Source organism: Anneissia japonica, unplaced genomic scaffold (assembly GCF_011630105.1).
Source record: "Anneissia japonica isolate Jap-2015-1 unplaced genomic scaffold, ASM1163010v1 scaffold1489_len2284818_cov182, whole genome shotgun sequence".
In the NCBI taxonomy this organism is placed as follows: domain Eukaryota; kingdom Metazoa; phylum Echinodermata; class Crinoidea; order Comatulida; family Comatulidae; genus Anneissia; species Anneissia japonica.
In genome coordinates, this window is record NW_022698455.1 from 1,481,841 (window position 1) to 1,509,797 (window position 27,957).

At 31.7% G+C, this 27,957-nt stretch overlaps 1 protein-coding gene across 1 annotated transcript in view; it reads right to left on the reverse strand.

The window, feature by feature from the left end:
* Window positions 1–5,420: 5,420 nt before the first annotated feature.
* LOC117102592 (nucleolysin TIA-1-like) overlaps window positions 5,421–27,957 on the reverse strand; it is a 59,637-nt gene continuing 37,100 nt past the window's right edge. The window contains exons 5-11 of the mRNA XM_033242917.1: window positions 16,906–16,981; window positions 15,572–15,677; window positions 14,597–14,686; window positions 13,122–13,206; window positions 11,871–12,000; window positions 10,706–10,806; window positions 5,421–8,740 (exon numbers count right to left, since the gene is read on the reverse strand). Of these exons, the coding sequence (XP_033098808.1) occupies window positions 8,572–8,740; window positions 10,706–10,806; window positions 11,871–12,000; window positions 13,122–13,206; window positions 14,597–14,686; window positions 15,572–15,677; window positions 16,906–16,981 (757 nt within the window). The 3' untranslated portion in view covers window positions 5,421–8,571. The remainder of the gene's footprint in view (window positions 8,741–10,705; window positions 10,807–11,870; window positions 12,001–13,121; window positions 13,207–14,596; window positions 14,687–15,571; window positions 15,678–16,905; window positions 16,982–27,957) is intronic.

A 27,957-nucleotide genomic window follows, 5' to 3' on the forward strand; every position in this document is an offset into this window, starting at 1 on the left:
AGATGTGTATAAGAGTGAGATATAGGCCTATGTACAAATCGATCTCACTATATAATCGCCGCTTCAAATGCTGGCTTTGTAAATTGAATGCGTACCGGTACTTCTGTGGCGTCATAATTTCAATGCATCAGTTAAAAAACACGGACAGGCTTTTGCCATGCTGCACGACTGGGGTATGCCCATGCGTTGTGTTGTCGACTGGGTAATTTTCGCTAATGTAATATCAATTCAGGCCTATATAACGCACTGTTTTCTATTCAGTTAATAAAACCATGACAAAACTTCGTTTAAGTCGGCCTGCTTTACACAAACCCGTGTCGCATATTACATAAATGAAGATACATGAGTAAAACCAACCATTGATAGGCTATCTCAATTAGCGTCGACGCTTTTTGCATTGCAAATAGTCGATTCGTTTTGAATACAGGCCTATAGACCTATACATGAGTATACAAAGTATTCTGTCTGTCTCAATTATTTTTTTCATCTGTTTTGGTCAGTTTCGTTAGAACGCGAACGTATAAAACAGAATAAATGAGGCAAGTCCTCATAATCCCAGTACATGCAAAGTCGTCCTCGAAATTACATTACCATTTTTGTTACATTTACGCTTGGATGATAGTCCATTTGTTTATATTTGTGTTAAATTCTCGAATTGCATGAACATGGGAAAACAAAATTGCCGAATGGTCCTCGTTTTTAAGACGGTTGATATTACGCCTCAAAATACGGTAGTTATTGTGATGGTTATTTCGACACTGAAAATACTCACTTAAGCCTATTTAACTAAACTTCTCCTCTTTCTCCATCCAAAGTCTGGTTTTTAAAAAATCGCGTAGTGGTTAAGTTACACCAAAGAATATAGATAGAGGGGTTACACTGCAATGTAGGTGAACCAATTTGTAAGGATTTCTGGGAGGCTCTTAGAGGTCCAAAGCATAAAGATCAAGCTGTCGATTGTATAAGATCATCCTTGTCAAATGAAATTATTGTCGAAGAAAATAAAATTAAACTGTGAAACAATATTGGGAAACAATAGGAAAAAGGCATATGAATATATCTGATTGCATATCATTTAATACCTCTACATTTATTCAGAATATTCGTAATGATTTAAGTCTAACACTGCAGACACTACAACTGAGCCTACTGGTGGCATCGATCTTAATTTTTTACAAGATATTGAATTGAAAGATATTGTTTCACTTGCTCTGGCACAAGCCAAAACTAATAAGGCACCAGGCCATGATGGTATCAACAAATGAACTTTTGAAGAATGGTGGCGATTATTTGGATTTATCACTTTTTCATATGTTTCAACAAAATTATGCAGTTGGAGGAAATTCCAACTGAATGGAATAAATCTATTATTATTCCTATAATTTAAAAAGGCAGTAGATTAGATTTAGATACTTACAGATGAATATTCTTGACCTCATGTGTCTAGAATTTTCAATAAAATTATTGCTTTTTCAGTAAATAATTTTCTGGAAGAGGAAAATGTACTATCTGAAGTGCAGGGAAGCTTTCGGTCTCAACATAGATGTGAGGACCATATTTTTACTTTAAAAAGTATTGTTGCTTACAGATTGGCATTTGATAGTGTATGGAGAGACGGCCTATTGAAGGCAGTCTGAAATACTGGAATAAGAGGTAAAGCTTCGAGACCCATTGATAAATTGTATCCAAATTTTGAAGGCCAGGTACGGTTTGGGGATATTTCCACTGATTCATTTTTAATTGAAAAAGGTATCAAACAGGGATGTACCCTATCCCCTACACTCTTTTCAATATTTATAAATGAACTCAGAAAGGTTCTTGAGTCAAACAATGTTGGGGTTAAAATCAACAGGTAGCCTTTTCTGGGCTGATGGTATCATCCTGATTGCCAATAGTGAACATGATCTTAAGAAGATGCTGTAATTAGCCGGAGATTTTTCTGATGATTGGAAAATCAATTTTAATTACGTAAAATTGAAAGTCCTTATTTTTGGGAAAAGAACTGATAAATTTAAACGATGGTCTCTTGGCAATCATTATATTACCGAAATAGATAATTATCAATACCTTGGAGTCTATATTTCAAGACACTTATATGAGCATACACATATTAAACATGTCATTAAAAAAAGGTAATAGGTTAGTCTCATATGTTAAACCCCTAATTGATAATTTTGGGGATTTCAATTGAGTGTATTATGGTAATATTCTATGGCAAACAATTGTCTTGCCATCGATTAATTATGCTTGTTCTATTTGGAATTGTGGTTCGAATTCAGATATGGAGAGGTTAGAACGAATTCAAATGCAGATGGCAAGATATATTTTGAAAGCACCAACTTATACACCACAAGCGGCATTATATGGAGATTTAGGTTGGACGCCATTATCCTTAACCCACAATATTTCAAGAATGGAATATTTTGACTGCTTACTCACAATGAATGATGAGCGATGGCCTAACTTAATGATTAAAATCACTTATTAATTTACATTCAGACCCTGAAATTGCGTTACAAATTTTATTAAGTCCGTAGAAAATTCTTTTCGTACCTCAGAAAATGTGGACACTTTTACTAACATTACTCATAGTTCAAATGTTGATAATCCAAATTGGTTTGTGCCATTGAAACAAATCTTACTAGAAAATGGTAACAAAAAATGGTTAGAAGACCTTAATAGTAAATCTTCTTTAACCTATTACACAAAGTTAAAATCTGAACCTTGTCTTGAAAACCACTTACTTGACCAAACCAATTTTAAAGGTGCTCGTCTTAAGTTTGAAGCTCGTTCGAATACTCTGCCTCTGGATTTTAAATTAAGTAAAAGGACCGAAGATAATGATGGAGAACCGGGTTACCTTTAACGAATATGCTGATGGGCTGAAGTTCGCATCTGTTTCATCATCAGCACGTGCAAGATGCTGCCATATTATAGGTTAACTATAACATCATACAATATTTTGTTACAACCTCAATTGCTCCATGGGTGCATCATGCCTTAGAGTGTGGAGTAATGGGAATATATTCATCCTGTCAGACCTACATGAAATTATTTTTGCGCCTTTTATGTACCGATATTTTTCAAGCAGGTTTTTTTTTTATTTTGAAAAATGCCATAGAACTGACAGCGAATGAAAATGATATATGACAGTGGCGTATCTAGTGGCACCCCTCAACTGACCATCAAGCCTCCCACACTTCACTTTCGCATCATCCCCACATTTCAACTTCTAGATACGCCACTGATAAATGATGATGAAAATTCAATCCAAGGATCGATAAGATAGGTGTCACGTTGCCGTTCAATACTTTAAAATAGATCATTATTAGTTAATAAATCGTTCTGAATCCTTCCCCTTGTTGCAATAAGGGCCACAAAAACGACACCGGACGTACGCCTACGTTGAACTTGCATGTTTGCGGGACTGCGTGAATTCCTAGCTTTGATTGGTCCATTGTTGTTAATTAATCTGGTTAAATTTTGTATCGAACTAACATTGGTACAACTATTTCTTAATTTCATTTCTGCTGCTTAAAATTATAAAACAACATTTCTTCTTTAGCTTAGAGGTTATCAAACTCATAAAAGTTTTCTCCAGAAGCAAATTAGTGTTTAGGAATTGCAATATCAAGATTATTTCGCTGTCTTCGTCAATAAAATTTATATAGTGTTTGATGTAATTTTTCTATTTAATGAACAGCCTATTATTCAGCAGTGGACGCATGCGCCCACTGCGAGCCGCGCCTATTATTCTGTTGTGATCTTGAATAAAAATATTTAGAAAAATAATGGATATGCCAAGAGTTTAATAATAGTTCGAAAATTCAATTTAATAATTAAATATAATTTTGTATTAGTCACATTCCTTTTAATCAGTCATCAAATTCCAGACTGAATGCATGTACGTGATAAGGATGTTGGGACCTACCTACTTTAAGCCTATTTAATATCAATAATTATCACTAATATAAGGAAAACATGAACAAAATGAATGAAAAAAAATGGGGAAAAAAAACTCAGCCTAACTGGAAGAAAAGGAATGGACGACCACACGTTTCTTAAAATAGTTCAATTAGTAGGGATTTTCCTAAGATAACGACTAAATACTCTCAATTAAAATGTATTCACTATATAGACCTAATATAAAAATTATGAGATGTAATATGCTAAATAGATCGTTTAGTCAATGGCTGTCAATAACTGATCTATATTCAGAGGCTAAATTTAGTATTATACAAAATCAACGTCCCTTGTTCGTGGGACCTTTCAGGCAGTTCCCCCAGTTTTTTTTAACCCGGACAGTAAAAGCCCCTATACCTAGTAATATATCTATCACCCCTTATATTATTAGGTCACCTCTTATATATTAGGATAATAATTCAACAGATTGACAGATCTAATTATCGTCTTAATGATTTATAAATCCGAAGACTTGCACATTGATGTCTGAGTGTTTGAAAGGTGTTTAACCCAAGGTCGACCGTCGGTTGCCAAATTCCATAATTTTGTCGGAAATTAAACGCATGAATAATTCACATTATTCTTGCTGGGGAAAAAAATTAGCATTGAAAATGATAGTTATGATGAATGGGGTTAGGAAGAAAATACAAGATAGGGGAAGCTCTTGTAACTGGTTGAAGCTGCCTAAATATTTTTATAAAGCCAATTAATTCAACTCTGCATTTACTGTAATATGAATTTGAAGTTAATTCCTTACAACTAGAATTAGAATTACACCTGCATAAATCTCTTGGGTACTATAATACACCGTATTTATTCGAATAAACGCGCTTATTCGAGGGAGGCGTTTATTTTTTTTGGTGTAAAATGGATACGTATAACGCCCCTTAATTTCACTTTAAATGTGAACTACAACACATAATTACCGTCAAACAGGGCTATTGCATCATAAATACTTATTGATTCCAAACAGGTCAGAAAAAATGTAATTCTACTGGAGTAGAGCATTAATAGAATGTGTTGAGAATGATGTTGATCCCATTAGATTTGTTTAGTCATTTAGAGGTGTTTATTTGATGAAGAAATAAACGCCTCATGGTGTTTATTGCAAATTGGGCACTAATCTAAGGGGGAATCTATTCAAAGCGGGTGTTAATTCGAATAAATACAGTATTTATACCGGTACCTTATGGGCATGTTTCTCGTGTAGAACTTTTTAGGCACGCAAATTGGGCACTAATCTAAGGGGGATTTTATTCAAAGCGGGGCGCCAATTCGAATAAATACAGTATTTACACCGGTACCTTATGGGCAAGTTTGTTAACTTTACTGTCACATATCTCCAGGTGCCATCGACCACAAACATTTCTAGATTTTAGGTAGGCCATGATTTGTATTATTTATTAAATAAGAATGAATATATAGCACATAAATAAAAATGAAGAAACAATAAGTCATTAATTCTCATATAGAAATGGTGTTTTATTTTCATTTTCCCCTACTTTCTACATGGCTCCCTAGGTTGAGGATTAACAGAATTTCGAGCCAACACTACTATCTAACTTGCTCGTCTTTTTAGGACATTGAATGGTTGTTGCTTCTGTACACTAGTATACCAATTCTAAAAACAGATCACTGAAAAACACTACTTTTTATCAGAAAACACCTAGCATTGCAATTAAGGATTCTATATCCTTCCTTTTTGACATCAATTTCTTTACAATCTGTTTATTTTTTTTTTCCAAAATAGCACAACCTCATATATTTCTCTTTTTAACAACAAAACGTGAACAGAAATTAATCAAAAGATTTTAATTAAGCATTTGTTTCAGTCCATTTAAAAAAAGAATAATTTGATGTGCAAAAATCTCTACGAAAAATATTTTGTCTGTAACAAGTTTTTGAAAAATGATTATATAATATGTCACAGTATCTTACAATATCTTATGGTGTAATAACTGTACATTTTTCACACAAAAACACATACACACAAAAACATGGGCTAGCTAAGGTTTCTATTAAGATAATTGTCACTGTAAAAGACTATTCTATCATACAACACGATTTACCATTTTATCTAGACTAATTAAAATAATAGTTTGGGATTGTCTTGATTCTTTGCATATCAGACACAGAATAAAATGAAAATAATTGACACCATAGTTACAACATAGATTAAGATTAACAATGCTTGCATTCAAAAACTTGTTACAGTTCATAATTTTGAGGAAAAAAATCAATAAAAATTGAAAATTTATGAAGAAAATGACTGTACAAAATATTTCTTTTAATAATGAGGATATGTATTATACAGGGTTCTATTTTTGGTTACATATTCATCGTCATCATCTTATAAACTAGCTGAATTAATTAAGACCGTGCTACCTCTAAGCTAGATTGCACTATAGTTTGCAATAGCGTACTTGGCACTGGTCTACACGTTATTACCACAAAACAATTTAGAAAAAAAAAAAATTCATTTAATTTTGATGTCAATGCAACCTACACACAAATTAACTGTAAACGAAGGTTACTACAATATTTAATCTTCTGAATAGGAATGTTGATTTTCTTACATTTTCATCCCAAATTACACATTACAAAAACACTAAGAACGAAATCCCACACACCCGCGATGTATTTTTTTTTTTTTTTATTCCATTCCCAGGGCTTATAAGCCAGAAATGTTTAAGATCATGTCGCCGTCCAACTTCTTAAATCAATCATGCAATCAAATCATTTACAACCGTTCCTGGAAAAAAGGCAAAGCGGTATAGAACAGCTGCCATACAAACTCATTCAAAGGACAAAACAAAATCTCAAGAGAATATCACTCTATTTCTTCTCTATTATTTTGGCAAATATTTCTCCCTTGTTCTATTACTATTAATATTACAGAGTAGTACCGTATCCAAGAATCTAACTCCAACCCTATCTAATATATGTTTTCCAAAACTTTCAACCCAAAATAATTATTTACAAAGCCATGACAAACACTATTACAGTAGTAAGACACTTGGGTGCAATGTTCCACACTATTAATTTAAAGTGAAATTAAATTCTATTATCAATGTTAACTTAAAATCAAAACGTACCCATCTAAACTGTTATATAACTCATGATGCTTATTTAACATTTTTTTTTAATTATGTATCTATGCTTTGAATATGTTATCTATACTATTAAGCTCGTCCACTGGACATGTTATAACTTGTTGGCAACTCTGCAACACTTAACAACTTTACATGGGCTGTTCACAAAGTTCTTATGTACAATACACCAAGAACCTTAGGAAAAACCCCATATTGTATTCACAAAAACAGATAGTAACCACATTTCCATGTAAAAAAAATCCCCTGAAAAAAAATGGTATATATCGGATTCGGATTATACATGATATTGCAGCGTTAGGTACAAATAAATTTCGAAGGACTTTTGCTAAAAATGTTGAAACGCAAGTCTGCGGTGCCGCAGGTTTAATTGCAGCGCCTGTTAAAGTGGTGACTTGTATACCACGGACAAAAACTATACAATACCAACCAAAAGGCTGACACCAACCTAAGAAAGAATGGTTGCACTTGTTACAGCAATCTTAATTTACCGATCTCAACTACAAAAAAAAATTTTTTTTGGGATAGTGGCAAGTAAACATGTGTTTGGACTGCAAACAAACATTTACTTACAAACACATCTGTTTAGTAGATGGGTGAGCAACTATTTTCGTTGCACAAAAAATCTTCAATCGAGGTTCTGTTTCAACCAGTAAAACAAGATGTAGCAACAACAGGGTTTAATATTGCTTAGCGTGGAAACTAAACAAACGAAACATCTGAAAATAACATTGAGCTTATGTAGAAAAAGGACATTGCGTAATCAACAGGTCATAAGCCAGAGGGCAAAGTTCAGAACTTATCACCTCATAACCTATACAACAACAAATTTACAAAAAAAAGCGCTGATTTACAAATGCATTCTGAATCAAGGGATAACAATAGGTCATAAATCAGAGGGCAAAGTTCAGCACTAATCGCCTCCTAACCATGCAACAGCACTATAGAAAAAGACTGGCCACTGCTAGTCATGTCCTTTTCGTGTGCATCTCACAAAAATATGTCCCTGATATTGATCGATTTCCCTATCATATTATATGTACACACACACGCACACGCACACACACACACACACAAAAACCACTTAACTGGATCATGTGTATGCCAACTTCACTCCAGGTTACTGGATATGCTTTCATCATATCTTACTCCAACTACATTAATTTTACATAAACTGTTTGAAACCATGTGCACGTCAACGTACCTAATTGACCAATCAGGTGGCTTGATTTTATCAAACTCCACCACTAAGTGTGATTCAAACAGGTGAATTTTTTTGTTATAGTTTTGTTTAATATTTTTCCCCTTTGTTGTTGATACTGCATGATATCTGAGATGTATATATTTTTTCCCTCAATACATAGCAAATTAGGCAATGGCCATTTCCCATATATGCCGAACATTGCATGTAGTGTGGTTTAATTACTTGCATCCCAAAAGGCAGACAGTGCCCTCTTTGTGTCATTCTAGCGGATCCTTTCTACCAGTTCTCCAGTCTCTACATGAACTGCCCATTCGGGTTCATCATGCTGCCTTGACCCATCATACCAGCGCCAGATCCAAAATTACCGGCTGCTGGCATACCACCACCGTAGGACTGTCCTTGCATGGCTGCCGCACTTTGGTAGTTAGGAGGCATATACTGCAAGTTAGCTGCTGACGCACCGCTAAAAAGTAAACAAATATTTAGAAAACGTAAGATTTAAAGTAATATACAATTTTATAAAATATTATCCATGACATTGCAGGATATAAATCAGACACTGAATAACAACAATAATAATAATAATAATAAAAGACCCCAGTCAGAAACCTTTTACCCCAATATATTGTCCCAGCTTCTCAAACCCCAGTGCCTCCAATTTCTGCAACCTTCTTTAAATATGTCATAAAAACACAGGGCATTCATATATACATAGTTTTTGCCTTAATTGGTGAGTGTTTTTGATGCTGGATGCAAAAGGACTAAAATTCCAGCATCCAGCAATGACAATATTGGTAGAAGTAATTTAAGTAAGTGCTGCAGCAAAGCTATACGCAGGAAATAGAACTGTTAAAGCAAACATTTTTTCAACAGGCCCTGAGGACCAAGCATTAATGTCAGATTAATATAAAACCTGTTGCAAGATAAGCTCAACATTGGCATATGAAAAAGAGGAGGTAGCGGACATAATGAGGTGACATTATTGTTTTTGTTTTTTTTCCGCTAAACTTATTGCCACTGGGGGTAAACTGAGAGGGGGGCACAAACTTCCTTAAGGAAGAAGAATGTACCTCCACCACATTCCTAAATGACCAAATTCTGCAGTAACACACTACACACTACAGTATCCACAACTATTTGGGGATCAATTTCAACCCTAGTCACCAGCACAACTTTGAAGGTTATGGGTTTTAATTCCCACCTAAACCACTTGCAATGTACTTGAAATGTACTGAACATTCAGTGTGATAAATATACAGCAGGCTGGGAAAACCAAATTCCTATTTAAAATAGGCCAAAAAAAATTGATCATAAGAAAAAAAAAATCAAAATTGTATATGAACACCCTACCCTATGGCACTCACAAGTCTTTTTGAGGGAGAATTCGAAGGATGTGTTTACTCGGAGGAATTTTTTTGATTGTAAAATGTATGTAATATAAATAAACATGCTTTCAGATGGTTAGAAATGGAAAATTACAACATGAAATTACTGAGATCAAAACAGGATCCCAATCTATGAGTCATTAAATCCTACTAGAGTAGAACATGTTATAAATTATGTGTTGAGAAGAAATTTTCCTTGTCGCTTCAGTAGTTGTTGTTTGTTAATTGTCTTTTGGGATGAGAGGGAATATTATGAAGGTGGCGTTTAGGACAAATTATGTTCCAGTCACAGAGTTAATTCAAGGAAGGCATTTATCCAAAGCAAAGAATGTATTTCAATATATAATATTATTATTCATCTAAAAGCATACGCTATACATGGAAGCTTGTGTTGTCAATGTATATTATAACATAGTTTATTGGGTAAATGCACACATCCCCCACCCCCAATGTATATTATAGCATAGTTTATTGGGTAAATGCACACATCTCCCCCCCCCCCCAACCAACGTTAAACAACATATTGGGTTTGGGAGTAGTTTTATCACTGTTTTGCAATATGTCTTGATTTATGTGCTGTAGTTAAGGATCTTATTTGTACTTGTATCAATGTATCCATTTAAGCATCTTGAAACCAAATTTCATGTGAACCATGTTGTGCACATTGTTTTATAAACCATAGGACCACAAACTGCAGAAAATAGTTGGCCTACAGTTAAATGTACGGTTTCAGAATGAATTTCAGAATGGATCATTTCTTAAATCCAGTTCCTAGGATATCGTTCCTAAGGTCAGACAAACCAGGGATAGGCTTATACAGGGGAAAAGAACATTTTCTTATTTTATTTATTAATTTATACATGTTAACTTTTAACTATTTTATATATTTTGTTATTCAATGTATATTATTTTTAGAATAACCCAATGACCAAATTAATTTTCTCCTTGGATAATAATGTATTTTGGAATTTGTAAAGTTAGTGTGGACTTATACCCCACCCCCTAAAAAACAACACCCTCATTATCATCACTGTTACTCTTACCTTTGATATGGCTGTGCTTGATAGAAATATTGATTGGCTACATATTGTTGTTGCTGTTGTTGAGGATAAGCGTAGTAATTAGAGTACTGTTGCTGTTGTTGCTGAAAAAGAAGAGGTAAACAAATTCCTTTAGTAAAACCAAAGGAAAAAATATAGAGCTTCCCTATCTATAGAGTGAAACAACAATAACAAGCACGTATTATCTCTTCAGTCAAGAGCTACATCATTTAGTAATCCCTCCAACATATACTTCCTATTCAAATTTCATTTCCAAAGACTAACTATAATACCTACTATGGTTTTCTTTTTTCTTCAATTAGTTACAAATTTAGCATGCAGAATACTAAGTGCACGAAATTCACCAAAATAATAAAATGAGATAAACGTTCTTAGCTTAATTTTAGGTTTGGTTATTATATTCGATAAAATTCATAATTTATGAGAAAATTCCTATGGTGTGTGTCTTTTTATTAGATATTAATAAGAAATTCAAATTTCCTTTGTTACAAAACAGGTCGTGTAGTTTCCCGAGCAACAGCGAGTTTCCTAGCAACCTGTCTCATTATCAGTTTAATTTTAATGTACTGCATGCAACCGAAAATATTAGCGGAACATAAAAATCTATAATGCATGTATTCTCCATGATGAGTTAGTGATTGGCATTAGTTTACTTGAGGTCGTTAAATTGTTACTTAGATATTACGTAGTATTAGCAGTAAAACTACCTGCTGATCAGACTCGGAGCAACTGCAGATTCATCATTAAAGGTTCATCATTCTTACACAATCAGTTAAATGTAATACAATCAGGTTACACAATATCAACAATGACAAATTTATACACAAGATTTTTTTTTCTATAATGAATATTTGGTATAGGTGTAATATGCATCTACTAATGGGCTGTTCAGCAATTAGAAGATATGTGTATCTAAAGATGATGACTTTTTAATGTAGCATAGTATTACTTGTTAATGGAGTTTGCGCTGTGGTGTCAATAGCATTCATTTTCCAAAATATTAATCTATGTTCAAATCCTGTTTAATGCCAGGGAATTTCTTCATTATCCATGCCTCTTTATGAGATAAAGTTGTATATTTTTACTTGTTTGGGTTAAAAATAAAAAATTAATAAACAAACAAAGGATGAAATGGAGTGTCACTTACTGGTACCGCATACATGGCATTGGGGTCAGTTGGAGTTTCTTTGCCCCAATTGCATTTAATGGTTGTTCCCATTATACTCGTTCCATGGAGATTGGTAATAGCAGCAGCTGCATTTTCATGTGTATCCATTCTACGGAGAGAAAAAAGAAATGCACATTAATTAAAATGTCAACCCTAGCCACCGCATTATTAAATAAATAAATAAAAATACACAATATTTGTGTAGAACATCTGTCAATTGTAAATATTAATACAAATATACATTGTGAAGATTCCAATAGAGTGGCATGCAGAAGTGTGGTGCAGCAGTATTGATTTGACATTTCTATCGCAAAGGTCAAACCAACCAGTTATATTCCTCATCTGATTGGGAAAGACACTTTATCTTTAGGGAGCAGAGAAGGTTACATGTCGTGTATGATTGATTCTGTATCCAAAGACCAGAGGGAGGGAAAAAAAACAAAAAAAACCACCGCATTGAGCAGGTTTTCTGGATGTGTGCTATATAAATCCTATTAAATAAATAAAAATAAATGTCTTTCTATCTCCATTCGACCCATAGGTATAAATGGGTAGCTGGCAGGAGGTGAATGCTTTATAATGCTATTGATCTGTCTTAAATGTACGTCCCGTAATACTATGGAGAATTGTTCCAAGATTGATTCTGTATCAAATGACGAGGGACAAAAATGCCTCAAGCAAGTCTTCCTGAAATGGATATGTACGCTATATTATATATATCTGACTTTACATTAAAAATATACAGCACATATATAACAGGTCAATGGGAGACGATGACATGCTGCATCATAGGCAAATGACGGAGAAATCAGGATGTTTTCACGTCCTCGGTAGAGTGGATTAACGGTCAGTGCCATGAGCATAACTTTTTGTAATGGATATGAGCACAATGTAAATCCGACATTAAGTGCATAAAAATATGGCTATAATCAAATCCCAGCAAATCTAAGCGGAGCATGTCAATATTTTCGAAGACTACAGAGGTCTTGCAATTAAACATTGAAGAACATTGGAATCATACTGTACGTAGAAAAATTTTGAATAAAACATTCTCGGTACAATTATAAATCCTATCTATATTTCCCAATTGTTTGTTCTTATGGCAACAATTTTTATTTTCCTAACTTTAACTAACCAGGAAATGTTATTTTCCTGACCTTTTCACCAGGCAAATTACCTCAACAACACTTAAGTAACATACATGTTTTTGGAAAAGTCAGGAAAACTTACTTGACAAATCCGTAACCTTTGTCTGGAAATACTCGAACTTCTTGGATGGTGCCATAGCCTTCAAAGTATGATCTTAATACTGCATCTAAATTTTTTTTAAATATATGAATATTTAGTAAATAGATTATAGTAACTCTTAATAATAACAAGCAATTCATATCTAGCTATAATTTCCTAAAGGTAACTTTATGTTAAATGATCAGACCACATGTATAGAGTACCAGTCGTGTCGTCACAACACCAGGTGGCACTCTCTGTTGTCAACAGACATTGGTTACTGTTTATTACGCCCTAATGACTTCATAGACTTTCTGAAATAGGCATTTTGTAATCTAATATTTTACCATCAAAATGTACTAAAAACACAAAAGCTTGCATTATATTAGTTATCAAACACACTTTTAATCAATTAAAATTTAAAAAGAAAAAGTAAGATACAACATCCTAATAATTACATTAGAAATTGGGATCAATGGTTTGTCAGTGAAGAAAATAGCACCCGGTTGAACGCTTTTTCCAACGTTAGCAACGGAGTAGTATCACACAGTATTAGTATTACAGTAGTAGAGTTCTCTATAGCAAAAATTTTTTCCTTTTTGACAACAGTATAAACAAAGTTGAAATTACTTTTGTAACAGATGCCTCTCTCTCTCTGGGCCGATACGGCTTATTCAAGCCATGAGCCTTACAACGGTGCGTCGCCAGTTTGTCCTATTATAATCATCATGCGTTAGTGTATTTAAAGTTTTATCTATGGGTTTCAGATCAGTATTTATTTGTTTCAGCCATGTGTGTTTTAGTGCGATTTTTTTTAAAACAGATACAGACCACTAAAAAATTTAATTTCAATAATGATTAATACACCAATCTCTTTATATACTTGATCATCATCACAGCATCAATAAACATTTTCAACATCATTATTAGGCAAAAAAAACCAAACAAACAAACAAACAAAAACAAAAAAAATCCCAGTGTTGGCCACATTTTTTTAAAACCAATAATTTTAAGATCTATATTGAAGAGCAAAATGATCGCATAACACTGTCGCATCACCTACTGTCCAGCAAGATGGGCTTATTCCAGCCCCTTTATCTCAATAACAAAAACAAAAACAAAACAAAAAGAACCCTAAAATGTCGAACCTCAATTTCATACATTTTGGTTCAGTTGGGCAACACAATATTTTTTTTTATTTGGGCTTATTATCGTCATCACTACCATTATAATTAAGATCAATATTACCACTAAAGCAACATCTTTCCATACATTCCACAGTAACACCACCTTCATTATCATCATCTCCTTCTACTACTAAGGCCAGCATCCTTCCACACCCTGTATCAGTAATATTACCACATCAGAAAAACATTTCCATCTCATACATCATCAAGTCCATTGCCATCACTACCTACATAATATCTAACATATATTAGGACCATGATTGATTAGGCAATTACTCATGTTCATCATACCTGTTATATCTTTGATTAAACTACCGACATATACAGTACAGTTAGTAGCCGTGGCTTGCATCACTACTTCTTCATAATTCTTCTTAAGCACTACAGGTGAAAGGGAAAAAAAATGACAATCTTAATTAATCTAATTAAGCAAGAATTCAATCTAATTAATTAACTAATGAAGTTTCCAATTCATATTTAATGGTGATTTCACAGTCAACGTGTTTACAGATACCAGTGATATGCTAAAGAAAATATCAAGCAAAGAGGTCGAGTTCACCTTCTATACCAGAATGCATCTGTAATAATGCCAGATCCAATGCAATTATATTTGATTACCCATTGATGAGGGTACAATTTGAGGAAAAGGCTGTGACATTACACTTGTTTTTCTTGTTTTATGAATATTACTTTTATTATACTGTGTTTTGTCAAAAGAGTTTTGGTTTTGTGAACAAACAATAATTACTTACAGTATGTCTAAAAAAACTATTTTGGACTGTTAGCACATCCGCCGTTGTGAAGAAATGTAAATTTAAAAAAAAAAATAATGCAATTTTACCATCCATACTGCCACCATAAAATCTCCAGATAAGAAAATTGAGATTGGTCGGTCAGCAATTTTGAATATATTGGCAAGTTGTACGATTCACTGCTAACCACCACACACTTCATTTATTTTGGTTTGCAAAATGATAAACAACAGGACTAAAATCAATGGTTTAGGTCGCCACTTTATTAACACAAGCTCAAAAAAGAGGAATTTTTAAACAACACAAGTGTTTTCATTTTGAAAAAAAAAAAAAATTACTCAACCCTAAATTTTAAAGATTTTTGATTGGTCAGCATTGTGCAACTTCTCAACTTTCCTTACTGACTAAAATCACACAAAATGATATGGTCAAAAGTAGATATTAAAAAATGCGAAACAGACATTGAGAAAATTGTGCAACAGATAAGGGTTTTTTTTTTGGGCTAAATACAAACCTTCTGGTTTTGTCTGTGGTTGCATCTTCCGTGCGGCCCAGTTAGTTCGGATGCATTTGGTTCCCAGTAATTTGTTACTCATCATCGTCATCGCTGTCTCTGCTTCCTGCAAAATGAAAAATAATAATGGAATAGTAAGCAAAGAACATTTAGTAACACTTCTTTCTTTGAAGATGTGTACTGCAACCCTGCTGATCTTGATATCACTTGTATGAATTAATTTATATTCCTGGTTAAAAAATATCTGTCTGCGGTTAGCTATCATCAGAAACTAATCAAATGCTATATTTAGTATACATCACCAGCATCCATATATTGCATGTATCTATTAAATTATCTATTACTGACCATCCCAAGAGCCAGTGCACAGACCTCAACTACAACAAGTTTCACCTAGCAAAGTGTGTAGCTATAAACTATATGTCATATACGAAATACTTCCCTTCCAACATGGTAAATACTTTCTGTGATTAGCCGAAAGAAGCTAGTTTAATACGAACTTACGCTGTTGTATACCTATAGGGGCAAACCTTTCGTGCACTGGCCTAGTTCAATTTACCGCGAGAGATTTAGAACACTTTCAGAAACCGTTACTGTCTTAATCATCATCTACTGTGCAAAGATGGACTAGTATACAAATTAACTTCCCTTGGTTTTCTTACCTATCACCTTGTCTAACTCATCACACTTACTATGCGTGTGATGGTAGGCGTACAAGCATTTTAATATTGTTGTTATGAAACTGACAACGTTTGTGCTGGAAATATTGCGTTGTTACTGCTAGGGCCATTATTACAATTACTATTGAACCAGGCTTATCATTATAATACCATTACTTTTTTCTGCATAATAATTACACTTATTGTTAATAATCTGGATCTCATATTCACAGGCATAACGTCTCTATAGCGTAGGTTTTATAGTCTCAGCATTAGAATCAATAGGTTTGCAGGCAATAAGAACTATGAAGCGAGTTTAAAACTGACTTTGGTCATATCGCTTTTGTCGATTGCGCAAAACATTATCTATAATAATTATCTCTATCCAATACCAGAATATAAACGGTACCTAGTAGGTGAAAGAGTAGGTTTTAAGCCACAAAGGTTCAAAGCGACCTAATAATGGACTGCACCACTGTAAAATGGGGGTGTACATGGAGTTGTTTGAACTGATCATGCTCTACAATAGAATTAGCATAAGAGAATTCACTACAGGGAGCAGAAAATATACATTTTTTACAAATTATCCAATATCCAAATATCAGGATAATATACACTGTAAAAATCTAATAAAAAAAAATATAAGCATCAGCGGTATTTTTTTTGTTCACTTACGAGTTTTGTTGCAAATCCTACAAATCCATAACCTTTTGACCTATTTGACTCGGCATCACGTACAACACGTGCCTCTCTGAAAAAAATCAAAGAAACAAAATTAATCAAATTTTATACTTTAATTATAACTTGTGTAAATTGAATTTGAAAAAAAAGAAGATGGGTTAAAAAGGGGAAAATACAAGTCAATTCTCAAAATTTGATTTTAAACAAGTCAAAAGTGCTGATGATTAAATTTATGCAAAGTATAAAATATTTGAGGAAAAAATGAAGACAGGAATTAATAACAACATCCAAAAATCAAACACATTATTTTGTTTCTCAAACTACGAACACCAGGGTCATTAGGCACACTTCGTTTTTTTTAGGTGTCAAGACTTTATGTACCTACATAATAATCAGCTACAGGCGCAACAATGGAATTACAACGGCGCAAGCTTGATTAAACTTGGAATAAAAGGTTGCATTGATATCCAGTTATTTATTACACAAACAATTATTTAACTCCCTTGTGTATTAGATATTCAATTTTCTTTTTATCCATTTCTAATCCTCCTCTCATCAAAGCCTCATTCAACTGTTGACTTTTTAGAAAAAAAAAATCAACCACTGAAATTTATTTAGATAAGCAGAGGAAATTATCCCATTTCACTGATGCATCAATAGAACGCTATTCAAAATGCTTTTATATAAACAAACTAGTGACCATTAGTTTTAAGTATTGTAATTTTCAGTTGGTAAATGGCCCTGCTAATGATACTTTATCTAATACAAAAAAAAAACCCTACTAACTACTACTTTTAAACTATTCTATAAAATGTATAATATTAGTGAATTTTTAAAAATTACTGAATGAAATATTTGCAAAAAGAAGAAAATAATGAAACTGGTTATAACTGGTTTAATATCTAATTGTGAATGAAAACAATGTTTATAGCAGGTTTATCTATATCAAAACAGTAATGGAGATCTACATATATAGGCAAATTATAGTTAAAACTAGTTTATCTATATATTTTTTAACCAGTTTACCCATATATAGAAAAACAGTAGTTCTGAATAAGCTTGTAGGAAAACATTACTTTATCTTCCTGTTTAAATGCTAACTTTTTTCCTTCTTTTGTTTTCTGGGTTTTTTTCCCCCTTTTCCTGCCAATTTTCTATATTTAAACTGACCGTTTTAATATTCAGCCCTCAGTTTCTTGCAAGGACCCCATCGGAAATAAATTAAATTGTGTTGATTTAATGGATCGTCCTTCACACCGTTCGTTATGTTTTTAGGCAATTAATTAATTTTACATTTCAATTTTAATAATGCTGTTTTTTTCTTTCTTGTATTTTTATGTTAAATTGAATTTTAATAAATTGAATGAATGCTAAATAAATTTTAAAAAATAAAAATAAGTATGTAAAAGGGTTTTAACCAGTTTATCTAGGAGGAAATGTGAGCCGTGCTCTGGCCCTGACGACTATTATAAGAGTAGATCATAATATATTCAGCTGATTGCAAACGCCTCTAGTCAATGTGTTTGCCTAATTTCCCAAGTACAGTACTTATTTCATTTTCTTTAGTCTCTAGGAATTCAGAGGCCAGCTCTCTCTTATATATCAAAAAGGATATCGATTATCAAGAGGCATGGCCTTAATTATTTGTGACTCTCTATCAGCTCAGCTAAGCCTTGGACTTGCAGGGTATCGAAAACTTGAGTGCATTACAATTCTGAGTGTAATTAAATGCAAAGCAAATTATATCACAACTAACTTTGTATAAAATACCAGCTTTTTGATGAATTTTTTTTATTCTATAAAAATAAGAGATAAAAAAAATTATAAAATGTAAATACTACAACAAAGTCAAAAGTTAATTAAGAAATATCTTTTAAGTACTACTTTATGCAGATTTATTAAATTATATAAAATAGACATACAAATATATAATAAAAAATAATATAATGGTGAGTATAAAAAAATTGACAAATGATGCAAGATAAAGTTTTATGACCACTATAACCTTGGCTGAGGTATCATGTCCAGGACTTTTATACACACCTTGCCATTTCCTCTCAAACACTCCTTTTCCTCAAGTTATCACTACTGTTGGTGTGGCTTGCCAAGTATTATTCAATATTCAAATTGAAGTACCAAATAATTGTTTAAATACTATTGCTTAACAAAAACATCCTATTAGAAGGTGTAGGCTATAAGAATTTTACTCTACTGTTAAAACAACAATTAATCTTGTATTATATTATTATACAATCATTTTTTAATAATAATTTTAAAATTTAAAAATTAAATAATTTAATAATCGTAATTTTTTTTGTGATGCATGAATAAAAATCGAACAAATTCATAATTTTATGCGGAAGTACTTGTTTACACTTTAAAATCTATAATTACCAAGGTGTGCTGAACTTTAGTATCTCAAAATTAGTATATTTCCATACAAATTTTACATATTTTTAGTACGATAATACTACATCGATTTTTGATACGAATATAGGTTATTCCTTTTGTTGTATTATGCATTATAATAGGTTTGGATTATTGAGTACAATGGCTGCATTTTGTAGTTTGGATAAAATTGAATAAATTTTTTATTCACAATTAATGTTATTGTGTTGCTAAGGATGAAACTAACTACTGGTAAAATATTACGGCAATTCAGTCTATTTACATCCCTCCAATGTGATGCTTAGCATATATTTGTATATACTTTATATAATATATGTTAGAATTTGGTAAAGAATAATGAAAAAAACAATGAAATAAAAGATATACCACTAACAAATACTAATGGTAATAATATATTACAAAAATAAAAAAAAATTGACAACAACGATGATACAACATTAACAACATTAATATTATATATTTCTTTGATTTAAAGATAACAAAAATGAGTTATTGGTAAACACATGCATTATTTTGGGTCATCTCATGCAGTGACTGAAAATTATAAACAATTTAAATAACAATCCGAAAAAAAAACTGCATTGAAGAGTAATTAAATTAAGCATTTATTTATATATTTCATATTTTATTCCTATGGACAATGGACATGGATTCCAATACATCTTTTTTTATCTAAATGTCATCTCGAAACTCACAATTGATGTAGTTAATAAATTATAAATTAACTATACCATGGTGAACACCAGAAAAATAGTGCTGGTTTCAGTCGATACGAATAGAAGTGCACTTTTTGTTAAAATCCAAAAATGAGAAAACTAAAAATAGAACCCAAACCAATTTATAATAAACAGTAGTGATATAAAATTTGTTTTAATTCTTCTAATATTATTTTTTAAGGTTTCCTAAACCTCTTCAGATTTTTTTTCCTAAATATTTGGATATTTATTTTTTTTTTTAAATGTATATAATAAAAATTAAGAACAAATATATGACAAATGATGGATTATTAAAAAGTACATGATAGTTTAGTTTTGAATCTGAAAAAAATGGTAAAATATAAATTTTTTTTTAAACTTAAACAGTTCTCGTTTACACTAAAAAAAATTAAAAACTTTGAAAATGAGGGAAATGTGGAGAAATACCAGGCAAAAAATACTGCAATGTGAGTAATGGTTAAGAGTAATAATTAAATAAAAAAAGTAAACGAAACAAACAGAAAGGAATAAAAGACATAGCCTACATGACTGCCAAAGGCCTGCAGTCTTAAATTGCGTCCATTACATACTTCCCCTGCAGTGTCGATCAATACTGCGAATTTGGAAATCGATAAAAGAAAGTCTTAGTGACAAGATTTAAGTTAAAAAATACAGAGAGCATTCAAACACGAAAAACATTTTTTGTAAAAAAAAGATATAATATTACTTTAAAAATAGCCCACACAAACAGGGATGTTTAAAGCGAAAAGTTAAAAAGGAAACGATTAAAAATTAATTTTAAAACCAAGCACAGGAGAAATTTTGTTAGCAGAATAAAAACGGAAAGTACAAGAGGGGAAAAAATATATAGACAATTTCGTCATGCTGGTTTGTTGCAGTAAACACTTATAAACATTGCCGGATGAACGGAGATATGGACCCGAAATTCACTAGACCATGAGTTAAAAAAAGAAGCAAAGAAAAACATCTGTACTATATACAAAGTACTACACAAAAACCACTTATGACTCCCTGTCTCACTTATCGGGAGACAAAAAAAAAAACCTCATGTTACTCATTCATATTTTGAGACAACATTCGGAGATTAGTCTGCAAGAATAAAAAGGACTTGACGGATTATCTCAGGCTGAGGGCATTCTAGATTCTTTTCGATATGTTCTGTCGGCATCAAGTCAATTTTCATCATCCTGAAAGTTAATATAATTTGATGTGCATAATCATTGATACATGCAAAGAACTAACATGCATGCATGCAAGGATTCACACTGGATTTGTCTGATAGAAGTGTTTATCACGGTATCTATTCTATTTTGCATCCCTGTCACGTTTCCACAAACATATAGATCAATCCCTGCCGCTGTTCACTGAATACACACATAACTTCCTTTAACCTCAGATACACATAAACTACATTATTTCAAAAATATACCTTCCCTTATTAATGTGTACATAAAGAATATAGCCGAGAAGATCTAGTTTAAATTACTGGGTGAAATATCATATTTTCTTCCTCACACACTATATACTACTGAAAGAAAAAATCCATTACTTCACTCTCAAACACACTATATGAAAACAATCTCTCAAAATATATTACTAAAAAACTATTCCTTCCCTTTCTCAGATGCAAACTAAGCTACTGATAAACATCCCTTCCCACTCAACACATAAAATACAATACTGAACTAGGGGAAAAATTCAACCATTTTCTCTCAGACTCTCATAAACTACAATTCTAATAAAATTACATCTCTACTCAAGACACTCATAAAACTACACAATAAAAAAATAATAACATTGTCTCAGTAAAAAATGTTACCAATATTGAAAATCTACATACAAAATGCATAGAACATCATTACGATAGTAATTTAAGTTAATGAATGCTTAATTTTAATTATTTTTTAATGTCAAGCATTAGTCTTCACATAGTTAGTTATAATAATAGAAAAAATATAACCAAAACATACTCCTCTCTTAAAAAATATGCCTTAACATATGTTTTTTCTATTTGTAATAAGTATTAAAAGTCCTTGTTTATTCAATACTATCATGTTTGTTAGCCATAGTACAGTGATTATTAGATTAGCTATGTGTATATACACGACAGCTACAATTATTCCTTTTAAGACGTGTGGTAGAAACATCGTTTTTAAGTAGGAGCAGCTATTGTTCTCTCTTCAACTGTCTGCTTATAAGGATATGGATACATTAAGTGCCATCAACGCCATCAAGAATTCAAATTCAGAATCTCTGAATCAGCTAACTTGCCCGTAAGTCTTCTCAAGTTCGTATCAATTGATTTCGACTGGGCTTTTTAAAAGCGTACTTCCTTTTCTCATCATCTATATACCATATTAATCGACAAAGATTATTGGGATATGAAAAAAAAATTGAACAAATTTTTATCAGAATCATGGAGCTCTGTCCACACTATTAAATATTCTCTGACAAAAAAAAAAACTGTTGAATGGCCATATATAGTTAAGATGTGCCTATATATGGTCATGATGTGCCTATATATGGTCATGATGTGCCTATATATAGTCATGATGTGCCTATATATGGTCATGATGTGCCTATATATGGTCATGATGTGCCTACATAATAGTCATGATGTGCCTATATATGGTAATGATGTGCACGCATATAAATGGTAATTAGATGCCTATATATAGTCATGATGTGCCTATATAAGGTCATGATGTGCCTATATAGTCATGATGTGCCTATATATGGTATTGATGTGCATATATATGGTAATGATGTGCATATATAGTCATGATATGCCTATATATGGTCATGATATGATGTCATCATGACCATATTTAGGCATGTCACATGCTTTTATCAAATAAAGTTTGATAGTCTGGACAGTTTGCTAGATAATTCCTTTCCTTTCTTATTCATATTGCATTTTGTTCAGTTTTGGGGACATTTTCAGCACCTATGCAAACAGCACATCCTATAAAATGTCCGCAATTAGGAGTGTTAATTATCACCTGTGCAAAAGGAGTGCACATCTTGCAAGTTGCAACCTAGTGAATAAACATGTTTTTGTTTTTTTTTGTAACATTGCATCCAAACAAGTTAAAAACAAATCAATAAAAATAGAAATATTATTACTGTGCATATTATCAAAGAACTTGTTTTAAAATAAGTGCATGTTTGCTAAAATACTGCACTAAACACATGAATTGAGCAGCTAAAAGCCAACAAAAACTAAGCACGCTTATTAATGACAAAAAAATAGCGTCGATAATTATTATTTAAATTTTGAAACATTTTGTCAAAACAAAAACTGACAGTACATCATATGTAAATAGCATGAAAAGTACAGTGTATTTGCATGAATTACTATACTAATTCTTCTGAATTGAATTTTAATTGAAAACTGTTTCTAGCTGAATTAATATTGAAATTTAAAAAGTATATCAATTAACAAATCGGAAAAGATATTTTAATATATTATACGGAACAAAAAAAAAAGAAGAAAAAAAACGTATATGAAAGGACAACTGCTGCCGGCAAACAGTACTTAATTTCGGAACTACATAACCAACATATGTTTTACATTGATTTTCATAAATTTATAATTCCTACATCAATATGAATTTGGTTGCATATTGTATAGAGCAGCGTCGTCGTATGGAGCATATGGTGGTGGGTGACGTGGTTCCCAGGGATTGTGTTCTCCACGTGATTACAACAGGTAGTTTAGCCTAGCCAAATAACTTCCTGATTATTCTAAAACAAAAGAGGCCGTTAACCTAACATCATTTATCTGCTAACTCCAATCAAGGTTTATAGATGTTTCTTTCCAAAGGAAATAAACTGCATTATACACAATATAAAAAAAATATATACATGTACTTAAATTTGCATTAAAGATCTTATTCATGTAATAAATTGAAGGAATTTGGAAATTTGTTGTTTAAATGATTTACACAGACGATGTTTGTTTCCAAAAGAAATAAATGCACTATATACATACAATTATTAAAAATAAATATACAAGTACTTAAATTTGCATTAGATCTTCTTCATTTGAAGGGATTTGGAATTTTCAACTTACAATTTATATAGACAACCTTTGTTTCCAAAGAAAATAAATGCACTACACGCACAATATTAAAATTAAATATATATGTACTTAAATATGCACAAGATCTTATTTATGTAATAAAATGAAGGAACTTGGAATTTTCTATTTATAATTTAATTGTTTTCAATCATAGACAATATGGATGTGTTTCCAAAGAAAATAAATGCACTATATACACGTACTATTAAAAATGAATATACAAGTAGTTAAATTTGCATACGATCCTATTCATGTAATAAATTGAAGGAATTTGTAATTTTCTATTTATAATTTATACATAATTTATATACTATAATTGTTTCAATCATGATTTACATGACGATATTTGTTTCCAAAGGAAATAAACGCACTATATACACACAATATTAAAAATAAATATACAAGTACTTAAATTTGCATAAGATCCTAAATGTAATAAATTGTAGAAATTTGGAATTTTCCATTATAATTTATATAATTGTTTTCAATCATGAATTACTTAGATGATGTTTGTTTCCAAAGAAAATGAATGCACTGTACAAACAATATTAAAAATAAATATACAAGTATCTAAATTTGCTTAAGATCTTATTCATGTAACAAATTGAAGGAATTTGGAATTTTCTATTTACAATTTATATATAATTGCTTTATTTAATTATAGCTATAGCTTAAGCTCCACCGTCCAATATTTCAATTTTGTGCATTGTTATTGTAAATTTTTTGAACATTTTGAATAATAATTATAAAAAAAACAATCACTAAATTCAAGATTGATTTTTATGATTTAAAAAAATATTTTTTTTGGGAGAGAATAATACATATTTATTTAAAATCTGTTTTTACAAACTAGTATCGTTTTCACATCTGTCCTCTGTTAGTTCACGGCTTATGCCTTGAACTACCTGCAGCACATTTCAAACAGGGCTTGAAATCGAGTGCGATTGGTGGATCGGAGGCACCACTCTAGCAGCATTTTTATTGGGGAGAGGGGAACAAATGTTGGCCAATATATCATAGCCAACATTTGTAGGTACTTCATAAAGACAATTTTTATGGTCAGATGTATATTGCATTTTCCGGGGCTGATCCACAGACCAACGTCTTACACGATTATCACCAAAATCTTTAAATTTTAACCAACTGTTTTCATTCTTCTGATTTATGTGTCCAAATCACTATTATAGCCATCTTCACTATGTACTGTCTATTACCTAACCACCTTCTTCGTGACACATAAAATTTAACAATTTTAATAACAATAAATGTTAATTTATTATTACGCATCATTCCTGATCCTTAGTACAAATATACTGGTAGGAAATTTCTGTAACAATCATATTGAAATGCTGCAAGATAAAATAAAATTTGTTTGAGTCATCCAACAGGTGCAAATAACATATTTTGGGTTGTTGATAATGCAGTGGAAAAAAATAAATAAATCTTCTGTTCTTTTTACATATTATAAACATTATTATCTTCATTCAACAAAATAAACCTTCTTTAGCTTGAGTCGGAGATTGATAATCACTGCTGGTTGATACCAAACCCCCGAAGATGACGAAACTAATTATTTTCTGGGTTAAGGTTCAGTGCAAACAACTAAAAACAATGCAGCATTTAATAGTCTCGGATATGATTAATATTGTCGTCTGAGTTAATAAATGATGGCGTAGCTAAAATGTACGTGGAATAACTGTACAATTTTGTCGCTCCACAAAAGGTCAGTTTCCGATAAGCATGCTATTTCTATTGATGGGTACGGAGGTACCCATCTACACTGTCATCCTCGCACATAGACACTGTTCTAGATTCAAACGATCATGGAAATTATCAAAGTTAGCGACGAAGGCCAAAGCTAAAGTTTAGGACGGGATGTGCCAGATATGATAGATGCAGAGTTCACGGAGTCATGTGATTAAGTTTAGCATTTCCGCACAGATCTTGATGAGATTTGCTTTGTCAAAATTACGTGTTAAGGCTACTTGTAGTTAATTAATACTCTCCTCATGAAATACTGTTAAATAAATATTAATTAATCAAATAATTACCTACTTTTAAGTTTATCCTCGGTATCCGATTCATATTATGAGCAGTGTCGATGGTAAGAATATTAAAGTAATTCTTTCTATATAATAACACAATATGCACATATAGCATAAATAAGGTCAAGTTTTCACGATGATATTAATAGGAAAATAATTTCAGCAGCAACCAAATCCACTTTCAAATTATAAGTAATTTTGTTGATGACCGTCAATAAAAAAAACACAGCTTTTTGTATGATGGTTCGGTTCAGAGGTAAAATAGCTTCAGTTATGTGAATCCATTATCATCGCACTTCATTATTATGTGACAATAATGAAATTGAATCACATGATTTAATTTTGACAATTATCATAATTATACTGCCTTCACATTTTGACACATCATTTTGAAGCATCACATAATGCTGAAAGAATTAGGTATTATTTTAATGGATGTTCCATAAAAAACTGGTAGGAAAAAAAAATTTACTTTGCCAACTCACCTTGACCAACAATAAAATAAATTTTTACAATAAAATAATTTATGAATTGGTTTGGCGCCAGCATTCAGAATGAATAGTATAGTACCAGACACTTATTTTTTCTAATTAAATATTCATGAACACTTTTTTATGAAGAAATTTGCTTGTACGTTCTACATGTGGAAAATACCACCAGCACAATTAAAGTCTGAAACAAGTCTACATCTATATGGTCATATTTATCTGATTTTCGGTGATAAAAATACCGACGTAAATGCAAATAACCAAATTTAAAAATCAACATCATTGTCAGTAACTTGTTCGGAATTATAATGCTTGATGGCTCGCTACTTTATGCAATATACTTTTAAGTGTTCATAATGTATAGTATGCGACGACATCTATCTGTGGTAACGGTAGGCATGTTTGTCATGCATCTTTGTGTTTTCTAGTTTTCTATCTGAAATGACCATTATGTTCTGTGCAAGGTTTGCATCATATTCAAAATATAACATTTCGTAACAATTTCAAAATAGCATTATTATTGAATTTATAGCGTGGAAGTTTTCTTTTTTATCATTATAGCATTTGTAACATACGTGCCAATCTCACATATGCTTTTTATGTGTAAATTCCACATGTATATTGTACCTTTTATGAGTTTTAATTACTATTGTTCTTTCGTACACTTTTTATGCGCCACTCAAAAGCACTTTTTCAATATATTTTATGCGTTTGACATATAAAGTATTCAGTCATGTTCTTCTAATATTTAAAACAACCTCATTTTTATGTGGGTTTCTACATATTATAATTAGTGTGTGTGTTAATTCCACATACATGCCGATTAATATTGCAAAGTTTATGCCACAATATTAATAACAATCTATCATTGTTTGCACACAATGTTTATCCATGTGTATTCTTGCATGTATAAATTTTACATCAAATATGTGTTCATGTGTAGTTTTTACAGGCATTGTAATATGACTAGAAATTGCAAATTGCAAATGAAGTGCTGCGAAGTACAACTGCATATAAATGTTCTTCGAACAAAATTATTTATGCGAGTCAAGTGAAAATAATGAATAATAAAAATATAACAAATAATATGAGACACGACCCATTGTCTATATTAGAACACTTCTCATTGGGTAAACAAAGTCGAAATTTTTCATTTTTGTCAAAAAGTGTCTATAGTGGTGAATTATGGTTTAGGTTTTTTTTAATAAAGTTTCAAAAAATTTCTATGTATGTGGAAAATGTAGTTGATTACCAAAGGTTACAATTTTTATTTTGAAGACTGCATGGTCTAGGAAGTGTACATT